This window comes from Austrofundulus limnaeus, unplaced genomic scaffold (genome assembly GCF_001266775.1).
Source record: "Austrofundulus limnaeus strain Quisiro unplaced genomic scaffold, Austrofundulus_limnaeus-1.0 Scaffold28, whole genome shotgun sequence".
Taxonomy (NCBI): domain Eukaryota; kingdom Metazoa; phylum Chordata; class Actinopteri; order Cyprinodontiformes; family Rivulidae; genus Austrofundulus; species Austrofundulus limnaeus.
The window spans coordinates 2,933,929-2,944,129 of record NW_013952430.1 but is presented as its reverse complement, the minus strand read 5'-3'; the positions used below and the strand labels follow the sequence as shown (position 1 = coordinate 2,944,129).

At 37.1% G+C, this 10,201-nt stretch overlaps 1 protein-coding gene across 4 annotated transcripts in view; it reads left to right on the top strand.

The window, feature by feature from the left end:
• Positions 1-10,201, top strand: part of kcnh1a (potassium voltage-gated channel, subfamily H (eag-related), member 1a) — a 73,215-nt gene that overhangs the window by 12,814 nt on the left and 50,200 nt on the right. For all 4 annotated transcript variants that reach the window (XM_014005168.1, XM_014005167.1, XM_014005166.1 and 1 more), the window contains 2 exons: positions 7,189-7,295; positions 9,270-9,398. In XM_014005168.1, coding sequence (XP_013860622.1) covers positions 7,189-7,295; positions 9,270-9,398 — 236 coding nt within the window. The remainder of the gene's footprint in view (positions 1-7,188; positions 7,296-9,269; positions 9,399-10,201) is intronic.

The window sequence follows — 10,201 nt, the reverse complement described above, 5'->3', positions numbered from 1 at the left end:
ATATATATATATATATATACTTGCTGCTAAGCCTGCGTGTTCGAAGCAGGCTTTGCTGTGGTGAGAGGAGGAGGGACCTGTAAGGTGCTGCTTGTTCAAATTTTCAGGTGGTGTTCTTAGAACCCTCTACTGCAGCTTTAAATTAAGACTATCTTATATTGAGACGTGTCTTTAAAATGATGGCTGATGTCACATATTTGTTTGATCACAGTCTCATCTACTAAATGGTAAATGGACTGTGCTTATATAGCACCTTTTTATCCAAACAGGCAAAGCACTTTACACTACAATCTATGCCCCTCATTTATCCATTCACACAGCACTCTACTACATCTCTCTACGAAGCTAATCTAGATAAATCATTCTAATCAGTGCTTTAAATCACTTTCATACACTGAGGGGACACACATCAGAGGCAGTGGGGGTTCCGTGTCTTACCCAAGGACACTGGAATTGAACCAACACCAATTGGAGGACAACAGCTCTAACCACTCAGCCACAGCCGCACCAAGTTTTAGTTCAATATCCATCTTGAATTTAGTATATTTATATTTAGTATAATTAATTGTAGAGGCATTCATGCAGTAATCACTTAAAATGTCATTAAAAACCATCCAGACACACACATCATGTGTTTCTATCTTCACTGGGACTTTCCATTTATTTTTATATCCTAACCCTAACCCAAACTCCGTTCACACCTGTAGTCCTAAACCTAACCCCCCAACTCAAAATAGCATTTGAATTTATTGGGCTGACACTTTGGTCTCCATAAAGAGCAATGGGTCCTCACAACTTAGTATATTTTGCAACAATGGGCCTAACAAAGTAACAATTGCTATAACACACACACACATGGATGTGGACAAAAACGTTACTTGTCTTTCACGTTTCAGTGCTGTGGGATAATGTTAGTGGATGTAAAAAATAAACTCATTCAATAAACATTTAATTCTTACTGTAAATAGGACGTTTAATCACATGACCAAGTTTCACACCTGTAACTGACCTAATAATTATTTTAATTGAAATTTCTCAACTGCAAAGCATCACAGAAATGGGACAAATACTGTATTCCTCACTTTTTAATTTTTATAAAGCTTTCAGCTGCTTTGTGTGCATCTGTTTTCCTTTTTTTTCCTTTGAATATTAAAATAACTGATTATTGCTGCTGATTGCTGGGACAAGATAAAAAAACATCACTTTGTGTTTTGCAATTATAATCGCAAACTAACTAGAGATCAATCCAAGCTAATTAATTTCCAAGACTCTTCACGTGTTGAAAGTTTTGCCTATTTTAGTTTTGTTGTGTGTAGTCGTTGTGAAATGCAGAGCTGGATGGCCCAGATGCAGGACGAAATCAGACGGAGCAGACAAGCTACGCATGTAAAATATTAAAAATTTAGGAAACATTTTATACAGGAAATACAAAAAAAAGAGATTTTTTAACAAATAAAACAAAAAAAAAACTGAACATAATTCTAAATAGTACAGATTTATGACTTTTTGACTCCTAAATCTAGTAGAAATATTTGACAGTCATGGTGACAGGAGGTTCAAATGAAAGCAGCTTAAACGAAGGAAGCTTATTTCCTATAAAAAAACAAAATAAAACAAAATGATGTGGCAGCAAACTCACAAAAACTCGGGGGGTTTTCACGAGGAGCGTTAACAGGAGGAAATCACTGGACTGTGGCAAAAGATCATCAATGCTCTACTGATGTGAACATGGATACAGACGGGGTAAATAGGCTGGGACTAATGAGAGAAGGGGCTACAGCTGTGACGGGGGAGCAGGTGAGGCTGGGCGTGGCAGGCTGAGGAGCAGACAGCTAACTGTGAGCAGGTGGATGACGGTACAGAGGAACACAGAGGAACCAAATCCAAAGATCACAGAACATAAAATAAATCATAAAAAAAACTTGTCAAACTAAACAAACAAGAATAAAGACCATGACTTGAAATGTGTGAGTGCGAGCCACGCGGGAAAGTTTTCAGTTGAGTGGATTCGGTGTTTGCTCGATGTGTTCATTACGCTGGACAGCTAAAACCTGTGCTCCACTTCCTAACACGTTCACGTCCACAGTGTGCCGTCTGGTTCACTGAACTACATTTTACCTGCAGAGCGCTGCTCCGTGATGATAAAAACCAGAGGGAATCACACACATAAATTAGATGGAGTTTGTGTGCATTTATCAGTGTGAGCTGAACACTGCTCTTTTTTTTTTACGTTTATTAGTTAATGCAACTCTCCCCAACACTCGAACAGGCTGTCAAAATGCCGAAGTACACACCTGGAAGCAGTCGCGTATAACTGAAGCGCCTAAACTCTCCAAACTCAGAATATTATGAACCCTCTCCCTCTTACGTGCTGCTCCGTTGTCCTCTTCCTCCTGCTCATCTGGAAAAGTAGTAGCAGGGCTTTCATCTGACAGCTTGACAGATACAGCCTGCATTCAATTCTACAGCTGGAAAAAAAAAAGGCTAAGTGCTTCCTGGATATCTTTTCTGTCTCCAGGCAACCAGTGCCAAACTTGGGGGAGATTTGTGTGCATGCACTCTTCTTAGGCAATACTTTTTTTTTTGTGAAAATGACATTCCTGTGTAAACAAACTAAATATCTCTCCCAGCCATGTTCTGAGTTCTCAATATGTGCAGATTGGCTAAAGCAAATCTACTGTACTTAAATCAAAATATGGGTTTATTGTTGATCCTTATAATGTAGAGTTTGGTTGTTACATTTATTTAAAAAATTTAAATAGTCCCTATACTTAAAGTAGACATTTCATGCTTTTGAATCCTTCTTTTTGACATTTAAATTCTTTAGTTGCGGTCTTTATAAAGTGTAACTGCAATTCTTTGGTCTTAATTACTCCTTCTTGTAACTCCACAAGCCCCTCTTTCACCCTTTTTTTTCTGAGGTGTGTCTCAAATCAACTCGTTTTGATTCTGTCTCTTTAAATTAAAACGAGATGCTTTACATTCTGACCACTCCAGATGAGTGTGTGTGTGTGTTTGCGCGAGTGCATTTGTTAGTTGATTTTGCATAATACCCCCATTTAAATATTGGACTTGGGCTAGTCCCATCACATAATCTGTAATATAACATGTAAAATGAGAAACTGACCTTCATAAGTTGGTAGTAACGTTCATATTGCCAACATTTTTAGAAGTTCTCCATCATCAGTAAAGCAGGATTTTTGAAGTTCAGTTTTGACTTTTGTTTCTTATGCCACCACAGAATTTTCACCGGACCTACACCCTATTAAAAAATTTCTGGCCGTGCTACTTTTCAAAAATATTGTAAAAGACTGAACATGACATAGATTACAAGGTTTGACCAAAACATCTACAGTCGCTTCGTTCCTTCTGAGCACAAGATGAAAACACTCTGGCTTGAAAGGCAGTGGATGCATTGCCTTTAATCCAGTTTTCAGTAGTGATCCTCATAATAAAGTGTTTCAGAGGTAGAAGTCGGATGTCACTCTTGACTTTTATCATTTTTTACATTAAGTTAGTTCTTATTACCAACTTGTTCTTTAAATTTTCTTCAATCATTTTACCCAGGCTTTAATCCTACTGGCCTTTAAGCTCTTGTTTCGTTTCTGTCTGAAACATCTTCATGAGTCTGCTTTTGAAGTTGTGAAACATTTGTGTTAGATGTTTATTTATTTTTTATTTTTTCGTGTGAAAATGTGCGCTCATTCCCCCCCAGAGACCCCAAAAAGCGACGGTTGTGCCGTCGATCAAAGATTGTTCTTTCCATCTGAACTGATCCTTCCTGCGTCTCCTCAGTCGTGTCCGTTCTGTTTTTGTCTGTGCTGGATCTTGTAAACACCGTGGCAAACCTTTGGGGGGTTCTCCGCACATGACAAGAAAGCAATTTCCAGAAAAAAAAGAAGAAAAAAAATTATGCAATCTTTTTTTCTTTGAAGAAAATCATGCTCCTCCTGGCGCAGAGAGGAGAGGAAGGGATGACATTAAACACCGTTATTACATCAAGCTGTAGTCTGAAAAGCGTCAGATTGTCTCATTAAATATAGCCGTTCTTTTTGGTATTTCATAACAAGTTCAGAGCTATATTTAGATCCTGCTGAAGCGGCTGCTGTCGGAGGCGGAGATAACACGTGAAGTGAGATGAATACCTCTGCAGCGTTGTTAAAGGTGTTCACGGCTGCTTGACCCATCTTCGGGTTTAATTTGTTTTTAAAAAGGCACTTTGCGTTTTGCCAATTAGAGGTCAGGCCTCATTTGGCTTTTTAGTCATTCTGGGAAGATTTCAAAGACTTTTTTTAATCTAATCCTGTTTTTTTAATTACAAGGCGGAACTAGAGCTTTTCTTTTTTTTTGGCTCAAATTTTTAAAAATTCACTCAAACCTATTTTTCATATTTTACACTTAGCGCAATATTGATTTGGTGTTTGAAATGTTCCATTCATATAAAAAGAATTGTCGCGTCTTTATAGCTTTAAGCAGTTTCTCCATTTTTAAACCATGCATTTGAACTTTCAATGGTGAAAAAGAAATGGAAAATAAAGTAAACTAAAATACCTTTTTAGTTTAGTATAATTATCGGACTTACATAACATTAAAGTGGACAAAAAGACTTACATAATATTAAAGTGAACAAAAGGGAGAACAAAACTGGTAGTTTTTGGCAAAAGGCTACAATTTAGTGATTTCAATTTTCTTTTCAGCTTTAATAGACATATGAATGAATGAATGAAAAAGAGACGGTAATAAAGTGAAATTTTTTTGAGTTTTAAAAACTCACAAAGCGGTTATTATGTTATTATTATAGTGCAAAATGAGTATTTCTAATCAGTTGAGAAAAAGCCATTAAAGTGCGACAATTATCCAAAGTTTAAACCAATCTTTAAAATCATTTTTTCAAGTTTAAAGCTACTAGATTATTATTATTATTATTATTATTACTTTACAATTCTTACATAAGTTCTGGTTTAATCTTTGATCCAAACAGGCTTTGTCAGTGTCTGTAGTTTTCACTCCACGTTGGATGATGCTGCGGCTACACCTCTTTGAGGAAGAGGTCTCCTTCTGCCTGTTTTCTGTTCAGTGAGCAGCACAAAAGAGCCCGCAGAGCAGAACTAAAGGGAAATATATAAAATAAATAAATAAAAAAGATGAAAATATATTGTCACGTCTTGCTCCAGAGAGTTCTTTACACATAAATACGGCTATAATCAGAGCACGCTTTGTTTTGAACTCGAGTTTTCACAGACAGCGAGGTTATCTCCCATGTCACCCCTTTTATCTCATCTTAGTATTTATTTTTACTGATAGGTCGATGCTGCTTTAGTCTTTAATTCCTTTTATACAATTTAAAAATCTGTTTCTACGTGGTTGTTGCTGCTTTTATCTTTTAACTTTGAATTCTTAAAGTTCATGACAATATGTCTATAAGGCTCCAAATTCTGTTTTATTATACAGAAATATGCTTTTGAATGTGTTTTATCTTATCCTATATTATCTTAAAGTGCCTGTGACATCAAATTTTTGTAATAAATGTGAATGCAGTTTTGGAAAGAGAACATTGATAAAATATGGCAAAACAAATTTCATGTGGTTGAGGTGAACAGTTGTTGAGATATTTGCATGTGAAGAAACAGGAAGTGATGTCAAAGGGGAACGTCTGCATGTAAACAGAGTGATGCTACAATAATTAGAGAATAATCTGATGTTTCTTTAGATTATTTTTAGTCACTATCAGAGTTGAAGAAGAGTTTAAATAAGATTGTTTCAATAAACAAAGACTAGAGAGTTTGTTTTCTTAAAGAGTTCCCCTTTGATGTCACTTCCTGTTTCACTTTGCTGAGCCAAATTCAAGAGAAAATAAGCCAGTTATGAGACAAAATGGGTAAAATCATATGTATTATGCTAATTTTCTTAAATATAAATACTTTTTCTTTGACTTTTTGTATTTGAAGGATAAGCGTGTCACAGACCCTTTAACAAACCCAAATTTAAAAAAAAACTGGAGGTTTGATAAAACACCAAATAAAAATCTAAACAGAATTAACGTATTGTATTTCATTCACAATGGAACATAGTCAACATGACAAAGGTTTAAACAAAGAAGCTGTAAAATTTCTAGGAAAAATGAGACAATTTTGAATTTAACGACAACTCATTTCAGATAAGTTGGAACAGGGACAACAAAGAACTGTAAACATAAGTGGTGCGAATACAAAACAGCTCGAAGAGCATTTTGCAGCTATTTAGTAAAATTGGCAACAGGTTAGGAGGACTAGTTGTAAAAAGAGCATTTTAGAGAAACTGAGTCTCTCAGAAGTAAAGATAGGCAGGCATTCACCAATCTGCGTAAAACATTATCTGAAAATAGTGGAACAATTTCAGAATAATGTTCCTGCGCACTGGGAAAACCAGGAAGACTTTGAATATCTCATCATCTCCAGTTCAGACATGTTGCCATCAAGTTTAAAAGTGCTTCCTTCCCGCCCCCCCCACAGAAGTGCTAAACGTTACTTTAAATATTTAATATGTTTACTGTTTCTACTGTGAATAAATGATGGGTTTTTATGAGATTTTCATTTTATTGAATTTGGTTTGCATTTATAGTTTACATAATGTCCCCCATTTTGGTATTTTTAGAATTAGTGTTGCTGTTTAATTGGCTGTGCCATTTAAGCTTTGACAATAAAATAAAATAAAATAAAAAACACAAATTGAAGCAAACAAACATATTACCCCCACTGGTTGCATTTAGCTCACAGCTTTTTTTTTTTTTTTTTTTTGCATGGTGCTGTTGTTGACAAAATCAGGGAATGTGGTGTGAGACATTTTACAGTTTGCAGATGTGGCTTTGGAGCAGATATAACAATGGTGGCCAGTGGCTTTGGAGCAGATATAACAATGGTGGCCAGAGAAACAGCTGCTCATTTGAAAATTAAGAGGGTTAATTTGGCAGCTGGGGGGGGGTGCTTATCTGAATTTGATGTTGGTGCTGACTGTAAATCAGAGATGCATTTTGTGATTTGTGGAAAAAAAAGTTAATGAACAACAATTTAGACGGACATAGATGCTCCTTTATATGTAATTTGTGCAACAATTTGATACAAAAAGGACACAGTTGCCCAGCATGCTGTTCATGCAGTACTTTAATAGTGATTGTCTTTTTCTTTCTTTCTTTCTTTCTTGGTTTTTCAGCTTCATGTACGGGGAGCTCACAGACAAGGACACGACGGAAAAAGTCAGACTAACCTTTGAGAATTATGAGATGAACTCGTTTGAAATACTGATGTACAAGAAGAACAGTAAGTAGTAATGGTGATCATGGAGAAAGAAAAAAAAAAGTCAATCTCCACTCTTTTGTAATGCAAATGCACTCAGAGCCTGTGTAGCTTACAGCAGAGTTCAAAGGCATCCCGGAACATTTCTGCATCTGTAGAAATGTTGCTAATTGGTCAGAGAGCCAGACTGGAACAACTTTCCTGTGGAAAATATGACTATTTCCATGTGCAAGTGGAACCTTCATACGCAGAAAAAAAAAGGAAGGAAATTTGAAAAATAAAACAGATTCTTCCGTTACACTACAGGTGCTGGTCATAAAATTAGAATATCATGAAAAGGTAGATTTATTTCAGTAATTCCATTTAAAAAGTGAAACTTGTATATTATATTCATACATTACATACAAACTCATATATTTCAAATGTTTATTTCATTTAATTTTGATGATTACAAATGACAACAAATGAAAATCTCAAATTCAGCATATCAGAAAATTAGAATATTACTGAAGACCAATAAAAACAAAGGATTTATAGAAATGTTGGCCAACTGAAAAGTATGAACATGAAAAGTATGAGCATGTACAGCACTCAGTATTTAGTTGGGGCTCCTTTGGCCTGTATTACTGCAGCAATGCGGCGTGGCATGGAGTCGATCAGTCTGTGGCACTGCTCAGGTGTTATGATAGCCCAGGTTGCTCTAATAGTGGCTTTTAGCTCTTCTGAATTGTTGGGTCTGGTGTATTGCATCTTCTTCTTCACAATACCCCATAGATTTTCTATGGGGTTTAGGTCAGGAGAGTTTGCTGGCCAATTAAGAACAGGGATACCATGGTCCTTCAACCAGGTACTGGTAGCTTTGGCACTTTGTGCAGGTGCCAAGTCCTGTTGGAAAATGAAATCTGCATCTCCAAAAAGTTGGTCAGCAGCAGGAAGCATGAAGTGCTCTAAAACTTCCTGGTATGTGGCTGCGTTGACCCTGGACCTCAGAAAACACAATGGACCAACACCAGCAGATGACATGGCACCCCAAACCATCACTGACTGTGGAAACTTTACACTGGACTTCAAGCAACATGGATGAAGTGCCTCTCTTCTTTTCCTCCAGACTCTGGGACCTTGATTTCCAAAGGAAATGCAAAATTTACTTTCATCAGAGAACATGACTTTGGACCACTCACCAGCAGTCCAGTCCTGTTTCTCTGTAGCCCAGGCAAGACGCTTCTGACGCTGTCTGTGGTTCAAGAGTGGCTTGACACAAGGAATGCGACAGCAGAAACCCATGTCTTTCATACGTGTGTGTGTGGTGGTTCTTGAAGCACTCACTCCAGCTGCAGTCCACTCTTTGTGAATCTCCCCCACATTGTTGAATGGGTTTTGTTTCACAATCCTCTCCAGGGTGCGGTTATCTCTCTTGCTTGTACATTTTTTTTGACCACATCTTTTCCTTCCCTTCGCCTCTCTATTAATGTGCTTGGACACAGAGCTCTGTGAACAGCCAGCCTCTTTAGCGATGACCTTTTGTGTCTTGCCCTCCTTGTGCAAGGTGTCGATGGTCGTCTTTTGGACAACTGTCAAGTCAGCAGTCTTCCCCATGATTGTGTAGCCTATAGAACTAGACTGAAAGACCATTTAAAGGCCTTTGCAGGTGGTTTGAGTTAATTAGCTGATTAGAGTGTGGTACCAGGTGCCATCCATTTTGAACCTTTTCACAAGATTCTAATTTTCTGATATGCTGAATTTGAGATTTTCATTTGTTGTCATTTGTAATCATCAAAATTAAACGAAATAAACATTTGAAATATATGAGTTTGTATGTAATGTATGAATATAATATACAAGTTTCACTTTTTAAATGGAATTACTGAAATAAATCTACTTTTTCATGATATTCTAATTTTATGACCAGCACCTGTATGCAATCAAAATTTCTCACGTGTGTGGACTCAGAGGCAGACGACTCAGCTAAACGTATCTTGTTCTTTTTTTTTTTTTCAGGAACACCGGTTTGGTTCTTTGTGAAGATTGCTCCCATTCGAAACGAGCAGGAGAAAGTGGTTCTGTTCCTGTGCACGTTCAGCGACATCACGGCCTTCAAGCAGCCCATTGAAGACGACTCTTCCAAAGGTCGGAGTCAACTAATTATATTTGTTCAACCTCGTGCCCCCGTGAGACAGCTTGTCAGCTTCATAAATTAACTTTTGTTCTTTCCCATCAAACTGCTTGATAAAAATAAAAAAATAAATTGAGGTTATTATTTTTTTTTTACACTTTGTGACAGACGTTTATGATCCACACTGTGTGATCCCGGGGCACAGGTAAAATTAGTAACCATCTCCGTTCGACCCTAACGCATTGTGTATCTGCTCTGGCAAGTACCTAGTCAGACAAATACAGTGTGTGTTTTATCAGGATGGTTTTTAGCACACAGCGGGAATATATTCACTGGGCTGGAATAGTGTTAAAGACAGCTAAAATAAAACACAAATTCAAGTGCAAGACTACAAATAAGTACCAGAAACAAACAGCTTTTTTAAAGAATTATAAATAAATATGAAGCAATTTGAACTCATCTATCGGAGGCAGTGGAGTGCCTCTGCTCACTGTGTTTTTACAGAAGTGTCATGATTATCCACACTGTAAGAGAAGGGATTTAGAACAGAAAACATAGAAATGATCTCTAAAGAGACAATATTTTATTCAAATTCAAAATCAAACACCATTATAGAGTGATTAGAATATATGTCTGGTTTGTGCGTGCTGATAAATTGCAGCATGGTGGTGCAGGTTAGAGCTGTCACCTTACAGTGAGAAGCTCACTGGTGGGCAATCATGGTCCTCGAGGGCCGCAGCCCTACATGTTTTACATTTTTCCCTGCTCTAACACACCTGATTCAGTCACCGAACAACCTCTTCCAAGTTCTGCAGTA